Source organism: Myotis davidii, unplaced genomic scaffold (genome assembly GCF_000327345.1).
Source record: "Myotis davidii unplaced genomic scaffold, ASM32734v1 scaffold495, whole genome shotgun sequence".
NCBI classification, from domain to species: domain Eukaryota; kingdom Metazoa; phylum Chordata; class Mammalia; order Chiroptera; family Vespertilionidae; genus Myotis; species Myotis davidii.
This window is the reverse complement of record NW_006286239.1, coordinates 647,805-675,176: the sequence shown is the minus strand read 5'-3', so window position 1 is coordinate 675,176 and position 27,372 is coordinate 647,805. Positions and strand designations below refer to the sequence as shown.

Below are 27,372 nucleotides of genomic sequence, written 5' to 3'. Positions count from 1 at the left end.
TCTATTGCTGGCTCTGAATAATGAATGACCTTGTGGCTTTAGTTGGTCTTTTACATCAAGAGTGAGTAGGGGAGGAGGCAAGAGATCAACTGAAGGACTTGTATGCATGCATATAAGTATAACCAATGGACATAAGACACTGGGGGGTAGGGGAGGTCAGGGGATTGTAAAGGGTGGGAAAAAAAGTACTCTTTGTAATACTTTAAGCAATAAAACAAAAAATAAAATAAAATAAAATAAAATAAAGAAAAAAAAAGAAGAGAAAACAGACATAGACTTAGGCAGAATGCTATCATATCTGAGGCAGAGAATGGGCTGATGCACCTATAAGCTTCAATAAGAAATATAAAAGGTTGCTGGCAATACCAAAGAAAAGGGTTTGGAGCAGGTTCTCTTCTAGGGCCTTCACCGATATCATGGTCCTACTCACACCTGGTTTTGGACTCCTAGCCTCCAGAACTGTGAGAGAGTAAGTTTCTACTGTTATAATCTGTTTGTAGTACCTTGTTACAGCAGCCCTAGAAAGCTAACACTTATACTTCATTCTGATATATTCATTCAGTATGTATTTGCATCACATGCATTTTAAAAAGTAGAATTTTGGACTTAGAAAAATTTCATGGCACAGAGTTCACATATATTCATCCCCCAAATTTTCTTATCTTTCATCTTTTTCATTACAGTAATAACTACACTAATAAAAGAGAAATATGTAAATTGTCACTTCATGACACCCACCAGCCAATCAGGATTGAGTATGCAAAATAGTGGGACAAAGATGGCAGTGGCCATGGAGCCAGCCGGAGTGGGTGGGAGGCTTGGGTCGCCTGGGCTGGCTGCCAAGGGAGGGGCCTGCAAACGGCCCAAAGCCCCTCACCCAGGCTGGCCACACCACCATGGGGTGAGAGTCCCTACTGAGGGGCGTGGCCAGCCTGAAAACAGCCCTCAGCCCCTCACCCAGGCTGGCCATGTCCCCCCAGTGGGGACCCTCACCCCATGGGGGCGTGGCTGGCCTGCAAACTGCCCCAGATGCTCGCCCAGGCTGCCCCACCCCCCAAGGGAGCCCCCACCCTGGTCCAGGACACCCTTCCCGGCAAACCAGCTGGCCCCCAACTGTGCACCAGGCCTCTATCTATACTAATAAAAGGGTAATATGCTAATTAGACTGGGGGACCTGCCAGGAGACCCTCCGGACACAGGGCCGAGGCAGAGGCTGTTAGGGTGATCAGGCCAGGAGAGGAGGGAGTTGGGGGTGGGCAGGCCTGGCGGGGGGCAGTTGGGGGTGAGCAGGCCTATAAATGTTACAAATTTTCTTTCATCTCTGACACTTCTATTATAGAGAAAGGGAAAATAGCAATATTAAAATATTTCCTCTAATTCCCTTTTACCGTGCATGAATTTTGTGAACTGGGCCACTAGTAATTATATAAACCAGAAAATTAATATTGTTAGACTATTATTGCTTAATCTTCAGACCTTATCCAAATTTCACCAACTGTCCTACTATCAGCCTTTTTCTGGGTCAGGATCCAATCCAGGATTCCATATTGCATCATGCTTCCATAATGTTCTCAGATCTGGGAAATTTCTGTCTTTATCTTTCATTATATTGACATTTTTAAAAGTGTTCTGAGCAATTATAGTTTTGTTTTTCCACTGCAAAGTTATTACTTTTTCCTTTTGTAATTAATAATCTATCTTTGAGGGATATACTTTGAGACTCTGTAAATAATGTTTCCTATCATATTTTCCCTATTAATGTCAACATCCATTAAGATTCACTGCCTATAACAATTATTACTATGGTATTTGCTAATTGGTGATTTTCTATTTCCATAATTTATTCTACATTTATTCACTGCAATTCTAATATAAAGAAGAACTATTTGTACTTCCTTATTTATTCAAGTATTTGTTTATATTGGTGTGGATTTTTCTATTTATTTAGTCCATGGGTTATAATTTAAGACTATCTTTATCTAGTTTGGAGCTCCTTTATGCCAGGTTTGGCCAGTGGGAGGCTCCACTTCAATTCTAATAATTTCGGTTTCATTCCAGCCTTCCCTTTTCTTTTCTTTTTCTGACAGTGAAAAACTAGCTCCCGTTAGCCACAATGTATTTACTTATTTGCTAAAATCTAGTATACACATAACCATCCCAGAATTGCTAACCAGTAACTCCGTGAAAAACAAATTTTCTATACTTTTATTTTAAGCTATCACAATCCTTCTGGGATGAAAATAAAGAAGAAATTAAAACACAAGGAAGAAAGAAAAACACGTAAGTACTTCTATATATAGGATCTTATTTGAATGGAAATTTCATCATGGCTTATACCAAAAAATATACTATGATATATGTTAATAACAATTATATCCATATTATACATGTTAGCAGCTATTATATGCATATTATATACTTATATTGTAAAAATTAATTTTAGTACCCTTTTCTTTATATAGTTTGGTGAGAATAGGTCTCAAGCCAGCTGTGTTGTTGACCCATTCAATAATTCCACACTCATCATTTAATGGAATAACTGCATATGTTCGGATATGAAGCTCTCTTCTACGAGATTCTGCATCTTTTCTTAAGCACTATAAAAAAAACACACACCATAAACTTAAAAATTTCTAAATGTTGTATCAAATATATCTAGGATTGCTCATTTCATAGCAAAAGAAGGTCAATAAAAGCTTACCATGTAGTGTAGATGAATAATTTTTCATAATGATAGGCAAGGAAACTGATTGGACAGTATCCCTAATCTCTTTCTAAATCATTAAAAATGACTTGGGTAAGTCCTTTTATAAATTATTAGCCAAATGTGTCAACAATATTGTGTTAAAAAATATTATAGTTGTATATTTGATGATGACAAAGTATTCTTTTATTTTTATTGCACATAGAAGAAGCAACCAATGAATGCATGAATAAGTAGAACAACAAACCAATTTTTCTCTCTCTCTCTGAAATCAATAATTTTTTAAAAAGACAAATACATAAAGTAAAGCCAGGCCACTTGATAATCTCAACCAGAAAAAAACTCAGAGAGCTTCAGGGTGAACATACTAATAGTTTAATAGTCAGTAAATTAAATTATCATTTACCGAACATTTAAAATAAAAATATTCATTCCCTTCATATTGCCTTTGAAATGGATTTTTAATATGGCATTAATTTTTAACTTACTTTTGATTAAACTAAGGACAAACCATAATTGTCTTTCTTTTTAATGAACTCACCTGCTGCCATATTTTCCATGTTAAAGGTCCATACCTTTTTCTGCTTATAAAAGAGGTACTAGTGAAATGTGGGAAGGGGGGTGGAGAATAGGGAAAAAAGCTTATAAAAAAGAATAGGTTTCATCCTTCTACAGTATGGCTTATTTTTACAATAGAAAAACAGATTCTGTGCATTTATAATACCTGTTTACAGAATAATTCAAAATAACTAAGACCATATATTTTTAATGAACCTTTAATAAAATTTCTCATACCATTTATGAAATAGAAATCAAGTATTTACCAATAAAATAAACAAACAAAAAATACCAATTATCCACCTTTAAAGAGCGTATTGATAAAATAGAAAGAACCTAACATTTTCTTTCTAGCAATGAAACATAAAACATAACTAAATCTGATATAAAAGTATATTATAGATCATTTAAACATTAAATAGAAAATATTTCCCTCATTAATATAACATTCACTTTTCTCAGTATAATGCAAGTATCTTATTTTAAAAAATTAAGTGAGTGCTGGCCAGTATCTCAGTGGTTAGAGCACCAGCACGCGCACTGAAGGGTCATGGGTTCAATTCCTGTTCAAGGGCATGTACCTGGGTTGCAGGTTTGATTCCCGACATGTTTCTCTTTATCTTTCACCCTCCCTCCCTCCCTTTCAGTCTCTCTAAAAATCAATGGGGGGAAAAATGGTTAAGATGGTAAATTTTATGTATATTTTATCCCAATTTAAAAATTAATTTAAAATGAAAAGCAGTATATTTTATTCCTGTTTTTAAGACTGATCTATCTCCATACTGAAAAGCCTGTATCAAATTGACAGTAATTATGGTAATGATAAAATAAAAGCAAACTATCTCCAAACCTTATTAATCAAGGAATTGAATTCCATTAGTCTACAATCCTTTCTCAGGTCATCTTTTGGCTTACACATCATGATGTAGAACTTTCCATCTGATCCTTTTAAAGATATCTTCTTTGGTTTCTGAAGAGAAGCAAGAATTTCCACCTAAAAGATGATAAGTTATATATAAATTAAGGTAAAATTCTTTGTATAAGTTTCTATGTATTATAAATATTGTGTTACCTAACATAATAAAAAGGAGAAAAATCTATATTATGTGGTAAATTTATTCTTTTAACAATTTCTGTCATTTTAATTATCTACGATGTATGAAAAGAATGGTTGCCCATACGTAGAGACACATTTTCTCCAATTACTAATGACTATGAAATAAAAAGATTATTTTATCAGCAATGTAAGTACATACACACCAAAATTTAGGCAGCCCTTAAAGTAGTCACAAAGTTAAAAAAAAATTAAAATATTTTTTAGGACCTTTCTTCAAAGGCTAAGACACTGTTATTAAATGTCTTTAATCATAACAAATGTTTATCAATTGAAAGTAACTTGATTATTTTAAAAAGAAACTTCTCCAAATTTAAATCTAGCTAATAAGTCTACCTAATAATATTAAATTAAAACAAACCATGACTATAAGTAATAAGAATGCTTGCATTATGTGATTTAATAACTGGTTCTGAAGCAGTTAAACAAATGTTTTAAAACAGAAGCATTGTAATAAATTTGTTTTCAAAAGTATTTACTTAGAAATACTCTACTACCCTTTCTTTAAAACAGCCACACGTCATACTTCAAAAAAAGAATCAGGCTCTTCCTAGCTGAATTTCACTTTCTTATAAAATAGAAACAAAAGATTGTTTGCTTGTTTTTTTCCTGTTCTCTATATTTAAGACAAAAGAAGAGTATGGAAAAATCAAATTGTGAAAAAAAATAAAGATTATACTCACACTAAAAACAAATGTGAGCATGTGAAAAATCAAAATACTAGGCTGAAGATGGATTTTTATCACTTAATTTTATTTCATCAATACAAGAGAGTGTTACTTTTCTGTATTTTCAATCACATTTCCTTTGCCAATAAAATTCACTTAGTCTCTGAGAAAAGACACTTTTAAAATTAATTTGAAAATTTTAACTTAAATTTAAGAAACGTAGTTATAGGTATATAAAACTGAAGTTTACCGTATCATCAAAACTTGCAATATAAGCCCAATGACCAGGAAATGGATCATGGTTAGCATGGGTGCCCAGAATTGATGGAAGAGTAGGTATCATGACTGATTGTAAAGGAATGAGGATTTCACTAAACGTTGCTTCTTCTACCAGCTTTTTAAGCATTTTAAAATGAGTATTCATGCTCAATGTGGAACTATTTCCGTCCACCTGGGGGAGGAAAATTGTACATTTTAATTTCTCTGTTTACCTTGAATTACAGAATCTCTAGTTTCACCCAAAATAAAATTTCACTTCTACAGTATCTTAATTACAATAGCTCCACAGTCTGTAGTTTTCTAAGTATTTTTTTTTCTTATCTTCATTTTTAAGTATTTTTAATACATCATCTTATTTTAACCACTCTGTATTCTTTTACCTAATCAACAACAGTAGGACTGTTAAATGACTAAAGGAGATAATAGAGGCTTATAATCCATTATCAGACATTAAAAAATTCAAACAGCTCTGTAAATAAAACTGTTTTGTTTGTATTACATTTCCTTTGGCAGCAAAATACCAAAATTTTGCACTTAGTGCAAAAATTAATACATTCCACTACAAAAATAATTATATATCCAATTATGACACTCAATATAAAGTAATGCACTTATTCCCTTTAAAAATCTGAAAGATTCTGAATTCCTAAATGTAGCTGGCCACAAAAGTTTCAGATAAAGAATTGGAAACTTATAAAAGTGTCAGAGTTTAAAAAACATTGGCCATTATCATCACAATGTTTTTGACAATGTCAAGTGCATCAGAAATCCAATAGAATTAATGCAAATAGAAAAACAGATTATTCTTTGAAGATGTTTATGTTGAGGAAAGATGAGAGATAAGATGACCTTGTATTTCCTCACCTATAAACAGTTAATAGTGAATATTTGTAAAGAGAAATATAGTTATAAACTATATAAAGGTGTCTCTCTCACTTCTGATAACTAGTCATACACCCACCTTTGACTTTCATACACATTCTTTAGGATTTTTTTCCCTCCAATTCCTTAGGTACAAGAGTGGGTCAGTCCTATAAGCATGTCCAAATTCTACTCACACATTTACTTTTAAAAAAAAGTAGTTATTGAACTAGGTAATAACCATCTACTTAGTTTCCTATGAGACCATGAGCACTTCCAGACAGAAGAACATGTCTTATGTATCTTTGTTTCCCTCAACATAATGTTTGTCTCCTGGTAGGTAATAAAATGTGTATTTAAAGAATAAAAACCAAATTAAAAACTCCAATTTCTTTCCTTTCATGTAGGTTTATGTAATAAGTTTAAAAGTTTAAAAAGATATGACAGAAAACAACCACAGAGACAGTTTGAATTCACTGCATATTTTACATGGCTTATCTCATATCTTCTACTTAAAAAAATTACTTTTCATAAACATGGATAAATTACTCTCAGAAGAATTTACATTAAGAACTTTTAGAAATTTGGAGGATGCTTGAAGAGAGGGACATTTTAGAAATTTTAAAATCAGCTTTATTAGGGTAAACTGCAGATTTAAAAAAAACAATTTGATGACTTCTGCTATCTGTGTATACAATATATGTTATAATTTTAACTTAATCAAATGAAAGAAACCAGCTAAAATCATCTAGAAGTTTTGTATAAATTATCAAACATTGGTCTACTCTATACAGTAGTAAGATTTATGACAATACCGGTTTATTGCACAATTCTAGAAGCTTATCTGTCAGACGAGTTGCATCTCCAACAAACTTTTCTAAAGATTTTTTCATATGAATGGCTTTATTTAGGATTTCCTTGCATCTGTTCACACGCATGGGATAAGAAGACTGTAAAAAAAAAGTCAAATGCAATTTTATACGAGATTTAAAAAAGATTAATAACAAAACTTTTAACAAAAATCAACTTCGAAAGTATTCATGATGTGATTATACTGACTCAAATTTTTTGGAAATCAATTTGGCAATATTATCAATAGTCATAAAAATGCTGCTATCCTATGACCTGATGAATTTACTTCTTAGAACCTACCCCGAAGAAGGAAACAGAAATGAGAATAAATGTTGATGTGTCTATATGTAATACAATAGCAAAGAAGTGTAAACAAACTTAATGATCAACAGTGAAAATACAGATGGCTAACTACTACAGAATCCTATATAAGAAAAGGCTAATAGGCAAATCAACTGAAGGGCAGATCACATGATGTGCACTGGCCACCAGGGGGCAGACGCTCAACACAGGAACTACCTCCTGGTAGTCAGTGCGCTCCCACAGGGGGAGTGCCGCTCAGCCAGAAGCTGGGCTCATGGCTGGCGAGCGTAGCGGCGGTGGTGGGAGGAGCAGGCCTAAGCCATGAGTCAGACATCCCCCAAGGGCTCCCGGACTGCGAGAGGGTGTAGGCAGGGCTGAGGGACCCCCCCTCCCTCCAGTGCACAAATCTTGTGCACTGGGCCTCTAATACTACTACCGAATTTTATATAATTATTAAAATTATGTCTTTGAAGAATATTTAATTACATGAAAACAGACTTATGGCAACAATCAAGTGAAAATATGAAATTATGTATCTATGTAATCAAACAGAGCTAAAATATGCACATATAAAATTACATCAAAATATTAAAAGTGAAAATTTTTTCCTTTTTATATATCTGTATTATTTTTGAAATTCTCTGAAGTACTTATTAAACAAACATATTTACCACGTTGTAAAGTTCTATTAATAATGCAAAAACATTTTTCTATCTAGTATTAACAGTTCTGGTACTTAGGATTAAACCACTTGGGAAAAAAATACGTTGTTTTTGTTTTTTAATATATTTTTATTTATTTCAGAGAGGATGGGAGAGGGAGAGAGAGATTGAAACATCAATGATGAGAGAGAATCATTGATTGGCTGCCTCCTGCATGCCCCCTACCGGGGATCAAGCCTACAACTCGAGCATGTCCCCTTGACTGGAATCAAACCTGGGACCCTTTAGTCCGCAGGCTGACGCTCTATCCACTGAACCAAACTGGCTAAGGCGCTGTTTTTGCTTTATGTGTTTTTTTTTAACCTTCACCTGAGGATATGCTTTTGATTGATTTTAGAGAGAGGGAAAGGGAAAAATTGATGTGATAGAGAAGCATCTACTGGTTACCCCAGACATGCGCCTGACCAGGGATAGAACCTGCAACTTAGGTATGTGCCCTGACCAGAAATTAAACCTGCAACCTTTTGGTGTACAGATAACGCTCCAACTGATTAAGCTACCTGCCTAGGACATGTTGCTACTTTATACCAAGCACTAACAACTTATATACCTTATAGAAAGCATGCTGAATTCTTTGATCTTAAACCTACTAGTCAATTCATTTGGTATGGTAGATATTTCCTAAGTTTTAAATGAAACATTATGCTATAATTTGTTTTTAAAATATTGATGTTTACTACAAATCTAATATAAAAGAGAAACCCTGGTACTCACACCTACTTATTAGCATTAAATAATTAATGCCATATAAGAAGGGGAAAAACCCAATGTTGTGATTAACATATTACCTTTGAGACAGCTGTCATCATCCACATTGCTTGCTGAGGATAGGCCAGAAACACTTTAGCTATAATTTCCATCAAGACAACAAAAACTTCATCATGAGAATGACAAATTCGAGAGATCAACTGTGAAAAAGCAGTTAAAAACTGATATGGAGCTAACTGACTTGTGTGTTCTGTGATAACTTTATTTATTTTAGCTAAATCATTTCTCATTTGGACACGATCAGACCGGCCAGCTGGAAGAAAATGAAAGTAAAAAAAATAGAAGTTAGAAAGAATAAAACAATATATCAGTTCATTTCACAGAAGAAAAATTTTGTTTTAAAAACAGCGTTAAGACATGAAGTAAACCCCTCTATCCACTGTTTTGCTTTCCACATTTTCAATTACTGGCAGGCAACTGCTGTCTGAAAATATTAAATGGAAAACTCCAGAAATAAACAATTCATAAGTTTTAAGTTGCACAATATTTTGAGTAACATGATGAAATCTCATTCCATCCCTACTCTGTCCTCCTGAGGACATGATTCATCCTTTTGTCCAGTGTCTTCACGCTGTACATGCTAGTCAGTTAGGTCTCTCACTTATTAGATCAACTATTAACATATTACAGTGCTTGTATTCCGATAACCCTCATTTTACTTTAATAATGGCCCTAAAGCACAGGAGTAATGACCCTTGCAATTCCTATATGCCAAAGAGAAGCCCTAAATGCTTCATTTAAGTCCAAAGGTAAAAGTTCTCAACCATCTGGAAAGGAAAAAAAAATCATATGCTGGGTTTGCTAACATCTACTAATATAGTAAGAAGACTCTTCTATCCATGAAGTTTTGAAGAAGGAAAAAGTGCTTTGTTAAGACAGAAAATGTATTAAATTTGTGGATGGAAGACATGCACAGAAAACCTGTTTCAACTGAGAGTAACGTGTTGCACCAGCAAGCAATGAGAACCCCTGAAATGAGTGACACCAAGCCATTTACTTCAAATAAGGGATTGGTTACACAGATTTAGGAATAGATTTGGACTGAAAAATATAAAAATTACGGCAGAGGCTGCATTTGCCAATGAAGAAGCTGCTGCCACATTTCCAACAGAGTTGAAGAACTTGATTAGGGTTTGGTACTACCAATGGTTTCAGACATCCACTGGGGTCTAGAAATGTTTCACCCATGGAAAAAGAGGGACTACTGTGTGCTATTCTCATGTACAAAACCCGGTTCATTTGCCAATTTATGAAAATATAGTTTTCTCTGTCCATGTAGGAAAAAATATTTAGGGCCATTGAAAAATTAAAGGGCTTTTAATTTTCACTAGAAACAAACAAAACAAGCCACAATCCATTGTAACTTTTATGGTAAATTATTTGGCTTAAATTAATATTTTTCAATATCTGTTAGCTTCATCAAAGAGTAAGCAGATTTTCAATTGCAGGTCCTGAACTGCAACTACTTAAAAAGTCTATGTTTAGGTATTTAAAAAGTAAAACAAACCAACAAAACAGAAACAGAAACAGATTCATAAATATAGACAACAAACTGATAGTTGCCAGTGGGGAGGAAAGTCAGGGGAAGGGTGAAAAAGGTAAAGGGGAATAAGAGGTACAAATTTAAAAAATAAATCTAGGGCCCTGGCTGGTTTGGCTCAGTGGATGAAGGGTCGGCCTGTGGACTGGGGGATCCCAGGTTCGATTCCGGTCAGGGGCATGTACCTTGGTTGCGGGCACGTCCCCGGTGAGGGGGTGTGCAGGAGGCAGCAGATCGATGTTATAACTCTCTATCCCTCTCCCTTTCTCTCTGTAAAAAATCAATAAAATATATTTTAAAAAAAAAATAAGTCTAGGGCAGTGGTTGGCAAACTGTGGCTAGTGAGCCGCAGTTTGCCGACCACTGGTCTAGGGGATGTAATGTACAGAATAGAGAATGTATTCAATAATCCTATTTAATTAAAAGCTAATATGCAAATGGTCGTCACGCTCTCACACGTTAATGGTTCAGACACTCAACACTGGGGAGAGAGGAATGGGGACCAGCCAGGCACAAATGAGCTCACAAGAGAGGAATGGAGACCAGCCAGGCACAAATGAGCTCGCAAGAGAGTAATGGGGACTAGCGAGGCACAAATGAGCTCATGAGAAAGGAATGGGGACCAGCCAGGCTATGGCCCAGCAGAGGGACAAGCCGCCTGCCCCATGGTCCCGGGAGCCAGTGGCTACACCTGAAGCCCTGGAGAGGGACAAGCCGCCTGCCCTGTGGTCCTGAGTGCCTGCGACCCGGACGAAGCTGCCCGTCCACGGTCCCCTGCGGCCGGCCAGAGGGAGGGAAGCCCGGGTCCAGGGTGCCTGCAACCAACTGGAGGAGGCAATCCTGGATTGCTAGAGGCAGTTGGACATCCCCCAAGGGGTCCCAGATTGGAGAGGGTGCAGGCCGGGCTGAGGAACCCCTCCCTTTCCCATGCATGAATTTCATGCACTGGGCCTCTAGTATTATAGTAATTTCGTACAGTGACAGATGGGTACCAGACTAATCATGGTGATCGCTTTGTTAGGTATATAAATGTTGACTAACTATGTTGTACAACTGAAACTAATAGAATATTGAAAGTTTAACCTATTTTAATTTAAAAAGCCTATGTTTAGTTTTTCCCCCTTTAAAATTTTTTAAAATTGATTTTGAGAGAGAGAGAGAGAGAGAGAGGGAGGAAAGGAGACGGAAAGAAACATTTGTGTGAGAGTGAAACACTGATTGGCCACCTCCTGCATGTCCCCCCACCAGGGATATAGCGTGCAACCCAGGCATGTGCCCCGACCTGGAATCAAATTAGCAATCCACTGGTGTACATGCATGGGATGACACCCAACCAATTGAGCCACATGGGCCAGGGCAGTCTTTCCCGTTTTTAACATTTAGTTTCTTGTTTACACGTATCCTATATAATAACAGCTTAGCAACCAAATGCCGAAGGACCAGATGACTGGTCAACCAGTCACTACGACACACACTGACCACCAGAGGGCAGACACTCATGCTGGAGCTGCCCTCTGGTGGTCAGTGCAATACCACAGTGGGCACAATGCTCGACTAACCGGGATGAGTGGCTCCTCCAGCTGTGAACCGCAGGCTGACAGGCAGGAACTCGGGCTATGATAATTGCCTCCTCACCCCAGGCTCCTCCTCCTCACTCCCAGCCGACTCCTCCGGATGTACATAGGCTGCACAGCACCACCACAGGGCTTGCAGAGCTGACCCCAGAGGCTAAGAGGTGGGCTCATGGCCGCCATGGGACTGAGACCTACTCTGCCCCCTCTCAGTGCTATTGTCCCTGGGCCTGGCCCGAACCGGGTCCCCTGGTGAGGCAAGTGCTCTGGATGCAGGGAAGATGCCAGATCGGGGAGCAGCCGCTCAGAGGGCGGGTCCACAGCCACTTGGCTGACCAGGATGAGTGGCACTCCCACAGCTGGCCGATCCATGCAGGCCACACCCCCACACCAGTGCAAGAATCCTGTGCACTGGGCCTATAGTATAAAATAATTTTAAAATTTATTTTTCAATTATAGCTAACTTTTGTAATTTATAAAAAAAAATTATACCTTTTTCCCATTCATATGCCTTAGCACCAAAATCAAGCCATAGTGATAACATCCGTGGCATTGACTGATATATGAATTGATTTCCATATTGTAGAGATCTGCAATCATACAGAGAAGATATTATTAACAGTGTTCTTTGTTTATGTTACATAAATTAAAAATTTAAAATTTTAAACTATTACTTGAGTAATATATAGCCTTCTGAACAAAAATTATAGTATCATTATTTCTTCCTAGTAGAGGTTATCTTTTAACTTCCTCTCTCTCCTTTTTTCCTACTATATTCCTCACTAAGCTCAATACTGCCTGTAACAAAATTAATATAAGTTATGACCTAGTCAAAATCCTGTCAATAATTCCTTCATATTGTCCTTAGGATCTGTGCCTTCAATTGCACTCCATGCCCCAGGTCATGCCCAATCACTCAATTTCTGGGAAATTATAATAACTTAGTTTCCCTAATTCTACATTTCTTCCTTTCAATAAATTCCAGACGAATATTCTTTAAATTCTAGTTTTATCATGCTCTCCTCCTATTTATTACGACCACATGAACGACTCTGTCTAGGATTCAAATATTCACAATCTTGTTTCTTTATAACTTTCCAATCTTAGTCTCTTACTACTCACCAGCATACATCTTCCATCAACTCCAATTTCCTCACAATCCTCTGAATAAACCATTCAAACCCTGTTTCTCTGTCAATCTGTAAAAAGTCAGTAATGTCCTCTCTTTCTTAAATGTAATTATCTTGCAAATCCTACCTTCTTCATGAGGCCTACCAGGTTTCTGTAGCAATGCAGTACAAATAGGTATGCTTTTTAAGTCACAAAGCCAGGGGCTTGAGTTTTGACTTCAGATTTGCCCAAAATCTGGACTCATTTGATTCATTTTTGGTATTTTGATAATATAAAAAAGATATTTACACTATTTATTTGGGTACCATTCTATTATACATCAATATTTAAATGTTTTATATGTTTAACGTTTCTCTATCTAATTAGATTGGAGTTCCCTGAGGGCAAATACTGATACTTAATTAGTAATAACACAGTAATTCAATCATTCAAAGGATATAAGTAAATCTCCATAACTGAGTATACTCCTCTAAGTATCCAAATGTTTTAGTGTAACTCTGGATAAAATGTTATAAAATTGCCTTATTTTCTTAAACTATATTTATAGATATATCACACTATAGCTAACAGTGTTATGCACATCAAGGACTCTAAATAACTGTTTTAAAGAAAATGTATTAAGTAAATGTTATATACCAATACATATACTAATACTAGAGCAAATGAAAGCTATTACATACTTTAGAAAAGAAAAATATCCTCTGCTTATGCTTTAATCTTAAAATGCCAATATGCCAGAAATTCTGCCTCAATAACAAGCAATTAATAATCATTAATAAATAAAATTAAGTTTGGATTTTATAAAACTTGAATTCCATTGTGGGAAGGAAGGCTTGGAAAATATTACAATCTTTTCACTTATAAACAAATATTGCTTTGATTCCTGAAAACATTGAACTGAGAAGTCCAAATACCTAGTACTAGCAACTTTAAATAGATTTATTGCTCTGAAGTAAGTTATCCTGCAATGTAAAGCAATGCTAATGAGCAAGATAAAAAGAATGAGTGGAATGTCATTATTACTTGTTAGGAATTAATAATTTGTGACTATATAAAGAGTAGTCGTGAGATAATACACCATTTGGCTACAATTTGCTAATAGATGAAATTAAGTTATATTTCATCTGGTATCTAGCTTAAGAGATAAGTTCTTTTTACAAGTTTGATGTCAAAATCACTTTTGTATAGATATTACTTCTTAGTTAAATAGGCTAGAAGATTTCACTGGCAATTAAATACAACTATTACATATGTCAGATTTAGGGTCTTCTGGCATTCTAGGAAGGGGGACTCAGGGAATAAGGGTCTGAAATGGGAAGGACATGTAATTTTCATTGTATATACTTGGTACTATAAAATGTTTTTAAAATATGCATGCCTTATTTCATTAAAATGGGGTTTTTTTGTTGATGTTTTGTTTTTTTGTTAATCCTCACCCAAGGATTTTTTGCCCCTTGATTTTTAGAGAGAACGGACGGGAATGGTAGAAAAACATCAACGTGAGAGAGACACATCGACTGGTGACTGCCCACATGCTCCCTGGCCGGGGTTAGGGACCAAGCCTGCAACTGAGGTACGAGCCCTTAATCAGACTCAAACCCACAACCCTTCAGTGTATGGGCCAATGCTCTTAACCACTGAACCAAACTGGTTAGGGATAAAATTGTTTTTTTTAAGGAAAAGAAAAAAAATTAACATCTCATCTAATGTGATAGGTTGAATCAGTGGTAAAGCAGTAAACATCCTGAATATGCTGTGTTGAACAATCTATGATAACAATTCAATGTCAATAGTCACGCCAAAACCGGTTTGGCTCAGTGGATAGAGCGTCGGTCTGCGGACTGAGGGGTCCCAGGTTCGATTCCGGTCAAGGGCATGTACCTTGGTTGCGGGGAGTGTGCAGGAGGCAGCTGATCGATGTTTCTAACTCTCTATCTCTCTCCCTTCCGCTCTGTAAAAAAATCAATAAAATATATTTAAAAAAAAAAGTCACCTAGACAGATATAATCAGCAAACTCGCAGTTCTCACACTTACCTTCCGAAATGAAGCACAATATACCGAATGAGATCACCCTGCTTTTCCATTTTGTTATCTGTGACCATGGGCATCAATTTGTCATAATACTTGGCAAGGTAAAAGTGCCCATCCTCCCACTCTGGCAGGAACAAGGTCACATCCTGGAAAAGAGAACACAGGATACTCTCCTCAGAAAACCCCACACTATACTAGAAAGTAAAATATAGATAATTAGAGGTAAAGAAAGACACTACATAATGATAAAGAGAGCAATCCAAAAAGAGGATATAACCCTTGCAAACATTTATGCACCCAACATAGGAGCACCTAAATATGTAAAGCAAACCTTGATGGACATAAAGGGAGAAGCTGACAGTAATACAATTATAATAGAGGATCTTAACACCCCACTGACATCAATGGATAGATCTTCCAGACTGAAAATCAACAAGGAAACTGTGGACATAAGTGACACACTAGATCAAATTGATTCAATTGATATTCTCAGAGCATTTCACCCCAAAGCAGCAGAATATACATTCTTGTAAAGTGCCCATGAAATATTTTCGAGGATAGACGACATATTAGGACACAAAACAAGTCTATATAAATTTAAAATGAATGAAATCATATCAAGCATCTTCTGTGACCATAATTCTATAAAACTTAAAATCAATCACAAGAAAAATGAAAAACAAACAAAGACATGGATGCTAACTAACATGTTGCTAAACAATGAATGGCTTAACAATGAGATCAAGAAATAAGTCAAAAGATACCTTGAAACAGCTGAAAATGAGAACACAAGAACCCAAAATCTGAGGGACACAGGGAAAGCAGCCCTTTGAGGGAAATTCATTAACATTATAGGCCTACTTCAAGAAACAAGAAAAATCTCAAATAAATAATCTAATTTTCCACTAAAAGGAACTTGAAAAAGAACAAGAAACAAAGCCCAAAGTGAGTAGAAGGAAATAATAAAGATCAGAGCAGAAATAAATGAAATAGAGTCTAAAAAAACCCCACCAATACAAATATAAATAAAATCAAAAGCTCGTTCTTTGAAAAGATACAGAAGATTGACAAACCTTTAACCAAACACAGATTCATTAAGAAACAAAGAGAGCAGACCCAAACAAATAAAACAAGAAGTGAAAGAGAAGCATTAACTGGCACCAAAGAAATATAAAATATTGTAAAAAAATTATTACGAACAACTATATGCCAACAATTTGGATAATGTGGACAAAATGGGTACATTCCTAAAAACATATAATCTTCCAAAACTAAATTAGGTTGTATCACAGAATCTCACTAGACAGATTAAAACTAGTGAAATAGAAGCAGTGTTTTTAAAAGTCCCAAAAACAATAGCCCTGGACATAATGGTTTTACAGGTGAATTTTACCAAACATTCAAAAAACTAACACAGATCCTTCTCAAACTATTTCAAAAATTAAAAAGGATGAAAGACCCCCCCAAGCTCATTTTACAAGGCCAAAATTATCCTAATTTCAAAACCAGATGAAGACACAAGAAGGAAAGAAAATCATAGGCTAACTAAAGGCCCCGTGTATGAAATTCATGCATGGGGGGTGGGGGGTCTCCTCAGACCAGCCTGCACCCTCTCCAATCTGGGATCCCTCGGGGGATGTCCAACTGCCCCCCAGGGATCGGGCCTAGATCAGGAGTCAGACATCCCTCTCACAATCCCTCTCTGGCTCCTAACTGCTCACCTACCTGCCTACCTGATCGCCCCTAAACACCTGTGCCTGCTGGCCTGATTGCCCCTAACTGCCCCTGCTGCTGGTCAAGAAACCCCCAACTGCCCCCACCCGCAGCCTGGTCACCCCCAACTTCCCCCATCTGCTGGCCTGGTCACCCTTAACTCCCCCCCACCACTGGCCTAGTCGCCCCTTACTGCCCTGCCCCTCTGCCGGCCTGGTTGCCCCATGCAGCCTGGTCAGTCGTTTGGTCGTCCCTAACTAACCCCCCTGCTGACCTGGTCGCCCTACGCAGCCGGCTGTTTGGTCGTTTGGTTGTCCCTCACTAACCCCCTGCCAGCCCTGTTTAGTCGTTACTGATACTGTGATGGTGTTCTGAACAATATGCATATTTCTCAATTATTAGAATAGACTAGAAACCCGGTGCATGAAAATTCATGCACTGAAGAAGGGGTCCCTCAGCCCGGCCAGGCCGCTCTCACAGTCCAGGAGCCCTCAGGGGTGGGAGCAACCTGGTGATCAGGGGAAGGTGACGCCCCATCACACCTCTGCTGCTGCCACTGTCAGCAGTGCAAGCATCAGCCGGCCCTGGTTACCTGAGCCTCGGGCGGCCCTGGGCGGCTGGGGAGCTGAGGGGACTAGGGGAATCCAGAGGCAGGATCATGGCAAGGATGGGCCCACCCCCAGGAGGGGCTGAGGGGGCTGGGCACCACCATATTATGGCTGTGGGCACATTCATCTTTGAGGGCATGGCAGTCAATTAGCATATTCCCTCCTTATTGGCTGTAGGCACTGCCATCTTTGAGGGTGGGGCAGTCAATTTGCATATTCCCTCCTTATTGGCTGTGGGCGCCACCATTTTTGAGGGCGGGCAGTCAATTAGCATATTCCCTCCTTATTGGCTTTGGGCTCCGCCATCTATGAGGGGGTGGCAGTCAATTAGCATATTGCCTCCTTATTGGCTATGGTGTGACATCAGGGTCAATCAGCATATTACCTCTATTAGATAGGATACCCCTGATGAATATGGATGATATAATTCTCAACAAAATATTAGCAAACCAAATTCAGGGATACATTAAAAAGATCATATAGCATGATCAACTGGGATTTATTCCAATGATGCAAGGTTGGTATAATATCCACAAATCAATAAATGTGATACACCATATAAACAAAATTAAGAATAAAAAGCATGTGACCATATCAATACATGCAGAAAAGGCATTTGATAAAATCCAGTCCCCATGTATGATATAAACTGTCAGCAAAGTGGGAATAGAGGGAACAGACTTCAACATAAAAAAGGCTATATGTAACAAACCCAGAGCCTATATCATATTCAATGGGCAAAAATATAAGTGTTCCCCTTAAGACTGAGAAGACAGGGATGTCCATTTTCACTACTACTATTCAATATAGTACTGGAGGTCTAGCCACTGCAATCAGAAAAGAAGAAGAAATAAAAGGCTCCACATTGTAAAGGAAGAGGTAAAACTGTCATATGCAGGTGACATGATACTGTATATAAAGAATCCTAAAGATTCCACCAAAAAAACTAGAACTGATCACTGAATTCAGTAAAATAGCAGGATACAAAATAAACATCCAGGAATCAGTAGCATTTTAAAAAAGTTTTGTGGGTTTTTTTTAAATTGATTTTTAGAGAGAGGAAGGGAAAGGGATAAAAAGATAGAAACTTTGATGAGACAGGAACATCATCAATTGGTTGCCTCCTGCATGCCCTACACTGGGGATCGAGCCTGCAACCTGGGCATGTGCCCTGACCAGGAATGGAAATGATAATCTCTCGGTTCCTGGGTCAACGCTCAACTGATGAGTCATGCCAGTCAGGCCAGTAGCATTTTTATACGCCAATAATGAACTCTCAGAGAACAAAACGAAAGAAAGGAAAGAAAAAAAAAGAAAAGAAAGGAAAAGAGAGAGAGAGAGAGAGAGAGAGAAAGGGAGGCCCTAACCGGTTTGGCTCAGTGGATAGAGCGTCGGCCTGCGGACTGAAGGGCCCCAGGTTCGATTCCAGTCAAGGGCATGTACCTTGGTTGTGGGCACATCCCCAGTAGGGGGTGTGCAGGAGGCAGCTGATTGGTATTTCTCTCTCATCGATGTTTCTAACTCTATCCCTCTTCCTTGCTCTCTGTAAAAAATCAATAAAATATACTTTAAAAAAAAAAGAAAGAATGGGAGAAAGAAAGTAAGAATCCCTTTCACAACTGCTCCAAAAAGAATGAAATACCTAGGAATATATTTAACCAAGGATATAAAAGACCTGTACTCAGAAAATTGTAAAACATTGAAGAAAGAAACTGAAGAAGATACAAACAAGTAGAATCATATAACATGTCCATGGATAGGAAAAATTAGTATCATTTAAAAAGGCCATACTACCCAAACAAATCTACAGATTCAACACAATGTCTACCAAGATACCAATAGTGGCCCTAGCTGGTTTGGATCAGTGGATAGGGCGTCGGCCTGTGGACTGAAAGGCTTCCAGCTGGACCTGGGCTCTGCTCAAGGTTATAAAGTTTCAATTATAGAAGATAAATAAATCCCAGAAAAAAAGGAAAAAAGAAAAAAAGGAGAGGCTGGGAGATTGGGTAGCCAAGGGGCGCAGCCAGCCTGAAAACAGCCATCAGACCCTCACCCAGGCTGGCCAGGCACCCTGGTGGAGCCACACCCCCCCAACCCCTGTTTAGCTAGAATCCAGGCTCCAACTGGTGAGCACAGTGGAGGTGGCATGAGCCTATCCTGTCTCCACGGCAGACAGGAGGTAAAGAGCAAGAGGTCCTGGACTGTGAGAGGGATGTCTGAGTTCCAGCTTAGGCCTGATCCCCGGGGGAGCAGGCCTAAGCCAGCAGGTGGTCATCCCCCGAGGGGTCCCAGACTACGAGAGGGCACAGGCTGGGCTGAGGGAACCCCCTGTGCACAAATTTTTGTGCACTGGGCCTCTAGTCTATATAATAAAAGCCTGAGCGACCGTTACAGCACAACGACCAGAACGACCGGTCGCTATGATGCGCACTGACCACCAGGGGGCAGACCCTCAATGCAGGAGCTTCCCCCTGGTGGTCTGTGTGCTCCCACAGGGGGAGCGTTACTAAGCCAGAAGCCAAGCTCACGCCTGGCAAGCGCAGCAGCGGTGGTGGGAGCTTCTCCTGCCTGCGCAGCAGTACTAAGGAGCAGCAGCCAAGCAGTAAGGAGCAAAAGGTCCCAGACTGTGAGAGGGCATAGGGCGGGATGAGAAACCCTCCCTCCCCTCTCCCCAGTGCACAGATTTTTGTGCAATGCGCCTCTAGTACATTTATAATAAGTTTTGACACATACACTAATTTTTCTGTTTGCCCTCCAGATATACTTATCACACTTTACCTTTTTCTATCCTGTGTCTCAAAAGATTGACACTGATAATTTACATCAAAGGGTCTATGTGCCCTCCAAATATTGTTCTTCTTTTTTAAAAAAATATATTTTATTGATTTTTTACAGAGAGGAAGGGAGAGGAATAGAGAATTAGAAACATCGATGAGAGAGAAACATCGATCGGCTGCCTCCTGCACACTCCCCACTGGGGATGTGCCCACAACCAAGGTACATGCCCTTGACTGGAATGGAACCTGGGACCGTTGAGCCCGCAGGCCGATGCTCTATACACTGAGCCAAAGTGGTTAGGGCAATATTGTTGTTCTTATAGTTTCCCCATAATTGTTCTTTCCTCAGCAGCTGCTTCCAACTGGGCCTCATAGAGTTTTGAGTTATGTATGTACACCATGGCCCTTAATCAAAGATTCAGGTGGCTACCTATACAGATCTATAACTTTTTGTCTGTTTAACTTCTCTTTCTCAGGTAATCTGCCTCACAAATTATAGCCACTGTCTCTTACTTTATTGTTTCCTAACTTCTACATTCTTTGTTTTTAAAAAAATCTTTGTTCCCTTTTCTAACACTTTGAGGTGGATACTTAAGGCTCATTAATTGTGAGCCTTTATTTTCTTTTAATACATGTAAATAACATTTTAAATTCCCTTGAAGAATGGCTTTAGCTGCCTGGCCAGTGTGCTCAATGGCTGAGCATTGACCCATGAACCAGGAGGTAACAAACTTGATTCTTGGTCAGGGCACACGCCTGGAGTTGTAGGCTCAATCCCCAGTAGGGGGCGTGCAGGAGGCAGCCGATCAATGATTCTCTCTCAACATTGATGTTTCTATCTCTTTCTCTCCCTCATCTCCCTTCCTCTCTGAAATCAATAAAATATATATTTTAATAAAAAAGAATGGCTTTAGCTGCATCACATGTCATATTTTTATTATCATTCAGTTCAAAGTATTTTTCAATTCTCACTGCAATTTGTTCTCTGACCTATGGGTTACTGAGAAGTATCTGTCTTATAACACCATCTACGTACCTAGTAAATCTTAATAACTACTAGTAAGGAAGGTATATATTGTGTTTGTTCAAAAATATTCAGGCTAGGGTAGCTAACTTTGGGGAATGAGGGTGAAAGAGTGGGTTGTGAAGTGCTAATAATATTCTACTTCTTAATCTGAGTGATGGTTTCATGAGTGTATTTACTTTGTAATAGTTCCTCCTGCTATATACTTATGCTATATATGCACTAAAAGTCAAACAAGTTTCCTGGCTATTTTTTAAAATTATATTTTTATTGCCTTTAGAGAGAGAGAAAGGGACAGGGAGAGAAAGAGAGAAAAAAAATCAATGTGCGAAACACTGATTGAATGCCTTCTGCACACCTCCTACTGGGGATCTAGCTGGCAACTCTGGCATGTCCCTTTATCTATAATAGAACTGGTGACCTTTTGTTTCATGGGACAATGATAAACCAACTGAGCCACACTGGCCAGGGCTCTTGGCTATTTTTATACATGTATTCTTCCATCTGGACTTTAAAATAATTTGATCCATTTTCAAAAACAAAACAAAAGAATGAGTTTCTTATTGAAATTGTATTATAACTATACCTGCCTTATATTTTTTCATAACTGCATTGCTTTCAAAGTTAGCTGTTTCTTCCATAAATCGGCCTACCAGCAGCATAGCTCGACCATGGATTAACATGTCCTTACTCTCAGTTGGAGTTTTATTTTCAGGGAAACATAATTCAACACCCTTCTGAAGAACAATTAGTGCCTGGTGAACATCACCCTAAAAGAAAAAAAGGCAACAATAAATCTTTTAGTTTAAGAACGTATTTCCATTTTTTGAAAAACAAATACAATTGTTAGGATTTAAAGTTCATTAGATATTTTATGTGTAGGTCCATTTGAGTTTCATGTTCAGCTCTTATTTCCATTCTATAAAAGTAAATCCTAAAAAGGTAACATTGCTTCATTTCGTGTAAAATTCATAATCATATACTCATTCATTTTATAGTCGATCAAAGTGCTGGGAACTGGAAATAAGTCTATATGACTGGGGATAAACAATGAATAAACCCAAATCTCTGGCTTAAAAAAGTTCACAGTCAAGTGAAGAAACAGACTATGTACCTAAAATAACAACCCAATGTGTTAAGTACTATTAACAGAGGGATATACATAGACATAATGGGGTAAAGTAAAGGGAGTCCTCTAAATATACCTGAAAATATAGGAAAATGGAGAAGAGTATCAGTCAGGAAAGGTTACCAAATAAGGAAGATCTGAATTAGGTCTTAAATAATGAGTACGAATTTTCCCTGCAGAGATTTCAGTAAAAAACATTCTTGGTAGAAGGAAAAATAATTTTAATTGGTAGAAAAGTGAGTAGTTTGGTTTTAGCTGAAGCCTAAAGGGTTTGTTACTGAAACTGAATAGGCAGACTGGAACTCAATCACAAAGGGCCTTTTGTACTTTCTAGAATTCAGACTTAATGCTAAAGGCATACAGAATACTTTGAAGGATTTTAATCAGGGGAGCAACATGATTCAACGTGAATTTTAGAAACATCAGACTGCAGTAATGTATACAGAGAAAAGGTGAGACTGCCAAAAAGGCTATTAACATTGTTATAGGTTACAAATGGAATGAATAAAAGCAGCAGAGACAAATAAGAGGGAGATAATTTAAAAGACATTTCTAAGGTAGATTTAGTGTCCAACTGGATGTGAAAAGTGAGGGAGGGTAGGAAGGTCAAGATGATGCCCTGATATCTTGGATGAGAGAATGTATGACCTCTACCTAGAAAAATAGGGAAAATGGGAGAAGAAATGGCACTGAATTATTAGATGATGAACTGCATTTTTAACATATCGTGTTTAAGGTATTACAACTTATAGAATTATACTAGCTCAGAAAATGATCAGGCACTGACCAATGCAGCCTGAATTATTACTTTCACTTCCCGTCCGTCCAGGAAACATCTTCCCTCCTGTCGTTTCTCAGCCACCATGAAGTTGGTCCAGCCACAGGTGGTACCAACTATAATTGATGTCAACTTCAGAACATGCTATACCTACTGCTAATACTAAACTGGTGGCAAACATGAGGAGATATATAAATAACAACCTTTTAAATATTGGGCATAAGCTTTGCAAGTTAAGGTATTTAAAAAGCCTTTTTCACATTACTGTAGCTTTAATCTGACTATTGGAGACTTTTGTGCTGAAGCTAAGCCCTTCCTAACAAGCTAGATTCATTGGAAGTGAATCTTGATGGTAAGTACTGACAAGTCCACACAAAACTAATTATCTGCCAAGGATGTGAATAAGGACAATGTTGTGTTCATTTAACAAATATTTTTTGATATCTTACTACATACACTCTTTATACATATAGGAGGTTAAAACAAAGCAAAATTGGTCACGTCCCTCAAGAAAATAATGAAAAACATGTGAAAACTGAAAGAAGTACACTTAAGTCTTGAAATGGAAAACTATTTGGGGTCTTCAGGATAGAAAGAATAGTTCCTTCCCAATCATGGTAGGTAATGATGAAAAAAGGTGACAGAAAAAGAGGGTTCTCAATTGAGATTACACACTGTCTGTCACTCAGGCCTTTAGAAAAAGTACATAATCTGCAAAATACATATATATATATGATGATATTCCCTTGGTGTTACCTTGGACCACAGCCACTTTGCTCTTTCCACATACAGTTCAGCAAGTCGTGATTCTCCAGCATTGAGCAGAGCATTGTAGGCTGTCTGGTGGTGACCAGCCTTTCTAGCTACTCTGGCACTCTGTAGCCAGCATTCTCCAACCATTTCATTGTAATCTTGTCTAAAGAAATGTGACAGAACAGGAGGAAAAGAGCATTTTTAAGTGTATTTAATGACAATTAAAATACCTCTTTCTAACATGGAACATTCTTAATACACTATTTCAAAGAAATCAAAGATTTGCTAAAAAAATACTTTTAATTTTCTTAAAGTACTCCATTTTTATCGATAAGTCTATGAAGACCTATTAATGACCCATATCTGTACCTCCCCCTGGTAAGTTTTTTTTAACATTAAAAAAAGATATATTGCATGTACATGTAATTCGTAAGTTTCAACTATATAGAGTAGCCCTGATAATTAAAAACAAAAAAATAGAGATTCAGAGAGAAAATTAGGAAAGCTAAATATCCCCAAGTAATATGCAAATACAATACTAAATTCACAATAATTGACATTTTAAAACAAAGTGTGGAAAAACCTTTTGTTGAGGCTTAATAAAGCTCTCCGGAGAGCCAGAATGGGTTCCTTGGCTCTATAGGAATTCTGGGTCATTTCTAGTCGAGCTACCCAGTTTAGAGAATCTTCTTGAGAATTATTGCCTAGAGACTCATGGAAAAGTGGTTTGATGCTATGCTCCAACTCACACAACATGTGTAATCTAGAGACAAATAGAGGCAATGTTAAAATAATATAATCTTCATTCTTATTAATCTCATATATAATGCATGTATATTAAATTAGCCATGAAAATCTAAAATGTGCAGTTTTTTTGGAAGAACTTTAACCAATACACATTCTTAGTAAATATAAACAGTAACATCTTTTCATATTGGGTATAGTATGATGTTGATTTAAATATTTAGCCCAGCTCGATCCCCAGTGTGGGGCATTCAGGAGCCAGCCAATCAATGATTCTCTCATCACTAATGTTTCTCTCTCTCTCTTCCTCTCCCTTCCTCTGTGAAATCAACAAATGTATACATATCTTTATTGTTCTTTCTTACCTCTATGTGTTTTATGTTTTATTGATGTTTACAGAGAGGAAGGGAGAGGGATAGAAAGTTAGAAACATTGATGTGAGAGAAACATTGATCAGCTGTCTCCTGCATGCCCCCTATTGGGAATCGAGCCCATAACCACGGTATATGCCCTTGACCGGAATCAAACACAGGACCCTTCAGTCTGAGGGCCAACGCTCTATCCACTGAGCCAAACTGGTTAGGGCAATAAAGATATATTTTTAAACATACTTTAAAAAATTTAGTGCTTACTATGATCCCCAAATTCTTATTAATTAAATTAGAGAATGATATATAAAACTAAATTCAAATGTATGAAAATAAAACTTTATCACCTTTATGAAGATAAAAGAAAATATGAATCCATTATATGTTAACATAAATATTTGCCCATAAGAGGACTTGGCATAGTAAATGCCAGCAAAAAATGAGAAATTATACAGTTGATTTTTTCCTAAGTGTAATGGAAGCACACATACTTTCACAATAGCCAATCATTCAGTCAGTATTCAAGATACAACTACAGAACAGAAATAATTTTGGTGGTCCAATCTCTGCTTTCATTAAGCTGTTACCAAAGGGGCTTATAAAAAATATAGATTATTCTAACTGAAAACAAAAAAGAAAAATTGCTTACTTATCTTTTTTATTATAGTTCAATTAAAACATGTTTAATTATTTTCTTCAGAAGAACTAACAGGCCTAAAATGTTTTCCATCATTTCTTTCTTACCTCTATAAGTTAACATTCCTTTCTAGTAATGTAATGCCTACATTTTTGGGGGGCGAAATATAAAATGCCTTTCTAAATGAGAAGAAGGGAAGGGGACCAATAAGTAGTGAAGACCAATGTGTCAACTACAGATGTCTAGATTACTTAGGTTAGTTGTATAAAAAATAAACTATGAATTACATCAGGACAAATATAAAATTTTTCTAGTTATTTTTTTAGAAGTCTCAAAATTGCCTTCCCAATTAATAGAATGTATGTTAAAATGTTTTTGAAAAACTACAAGATGGCTCTGGCCGGTATTGCTCAGTTGGTTGGAGCACCATCCCATAAACCAAAAAGTCAGAGGTTTGATTTCTGGCCAGGACACATGCTTAGGTTTTGGGTTCAAACCCTCGGCAGGGAAAGTGTGGGAAGCAACTGATTGATGTTTTTATTTCTCTCCCTCCCTTCCCCTCTCTAAAAAAGTCAATGACCATGTCTTTGGGTGAAGATTAGAAAAAAAAATAATAATAATCCTATATAATAAAAGAGAAACATCCAAATTATCCATCCCTCTGCTACACTGAAACCAGGCAATCAGAAGCAAGGATGCAAATTAACCCAACTAAGATGGTGGCGACCACAGAGCTGGAGGAAGCAGGAGGCTTGGGTTGCCCCTGACGATAGAGGAAACCAAGCTTCCCCCATGCCCTGACCTGCCTTGGGCTATGCTCAAGGCTACAAAGTTTCAATTATAGAAGATAAATAAATCCCAGATACTTGCTTCCAGCCAGCTGTGGCCATGGAGCTGGAGTAAGCAGGAGGCTTGGGTTGCCCTCAGCAATGGAGGAAGCCAAGCTTCCCACCTGCCTTGGCTGGGCCGGGGGGGCGTGGCCAGCCTGAAAACAGCCATCAGCCCCTCACCCAGGCTAGGCAGGCAACCCAGCGGGACCCCCCCCACCCTGAAGGGGCTGTGAGCAGCCTGAAAACAGCCCTCAGCAGCCTGAAAACGGCCTTCAACCAGGCTGGCCACACCCCCATGGGGTGAAGGTCCCCAATGAGGGGCTTGGCCAGCCTGCAAAAAGCATTAGCCCCTCATCCAGGCTAGCCAGGCACCGCAGTGGGGACCCCCACCCTGAAAGGGGTGTGGCCAGCCTGAAAACGACCCTCAGACCCTCACCTAGGCTTGCCAGGCACCTCAGAGGGTCCCCCTCACCCTGAAGGGGGTCTGGCCAGTCTGAAAAGGGCCCTCAGCCCCTCAGTCAGGCTGGCCAGGAACCCCAGAGGGAGCCCCACCCTGACCCGGGACACCCTTCATGGCAAACCAGCCGGCCCCCACCCATGCACCAGGCCTCTATCCTATATAATGAAAGGGTGATATGCAAATTGACCCTAACAGCAGAACGACTGGAAATGACTGGTCACTGTGACACACACTGACTACCAGGGGGCAGACACTCAATGCAGGAGCTGCCCCCTGGTGGTCAGTGCACTTCTACAGGGGGAGCGCCACTTATCCAGAAGCCGGACTTATGGTTGGTAGTACAGCAGTGGTAGCGGGAGCCTCTCCTGCCTCCTCAGCAGTACTAAGCCATCAGTTGGACATCCTCCAAAGGCTCCCGGACTGTGGGAGGGCACTGGCTGGGCTGGGG

At 38.2% G+C, this 27,372-nt stretch overlaps 1 protein-coding gene across 3 annotated transcripts in view; it reads right to left on the bottom strand.

Annotated features, from left to right (window-relative positions):
* Positions 1-27,372, bottom strand: part of ATR (ATR serine/threonine kinase) — a 212,711-nt gene that overhangs the window by 16,056 nt on the left and 169,283 nt on the right. For 2 of the 3 annotated variants that reach the window (XM_006757505.2, XM_015559911.1), the window contains exons 33-42: positions 24,469-24,648; positions 23,889-24,048; positions 21,816-21,995; positions 15,107-15,249; positions 12,433-12,530; positions 8,850-9,082; positions 7,000-7,134; positions 5,295-5,495; positions 4,113-4,256; positions 2,447-2,597 (exon numbers count right to left, since the gene is read on the bottom strand). In XM_006757505.2, coding sequence (XP_006757568.1) covers positions 2,447-2,597; positions 4,113-4,256; positions 5,295-5,495; positions 7,000-7,134; positions 8,850-9,082; positions 12,433-12,530; positions 15,107-15,249; positions 21,816-21,995; positions 23,889-24,048; positions 24,469-24,648 — 1,625 coding nt within the window. The remainder of the gene's footprint in view (positions 1-2,446; positions 2,598-4,112; positions 4,257-5,294; positions 5,496-6,999; positions 7,135-8,849; positions 9,083-12,432; positions 12,531-15,106; positions 15,250-21,815; positions 21,996-23,888; positions 24,049-24,468; positions 24,649-27,372) is intronic. The other variant, XM_015559912.1, reaches the window with a different exon arrangement.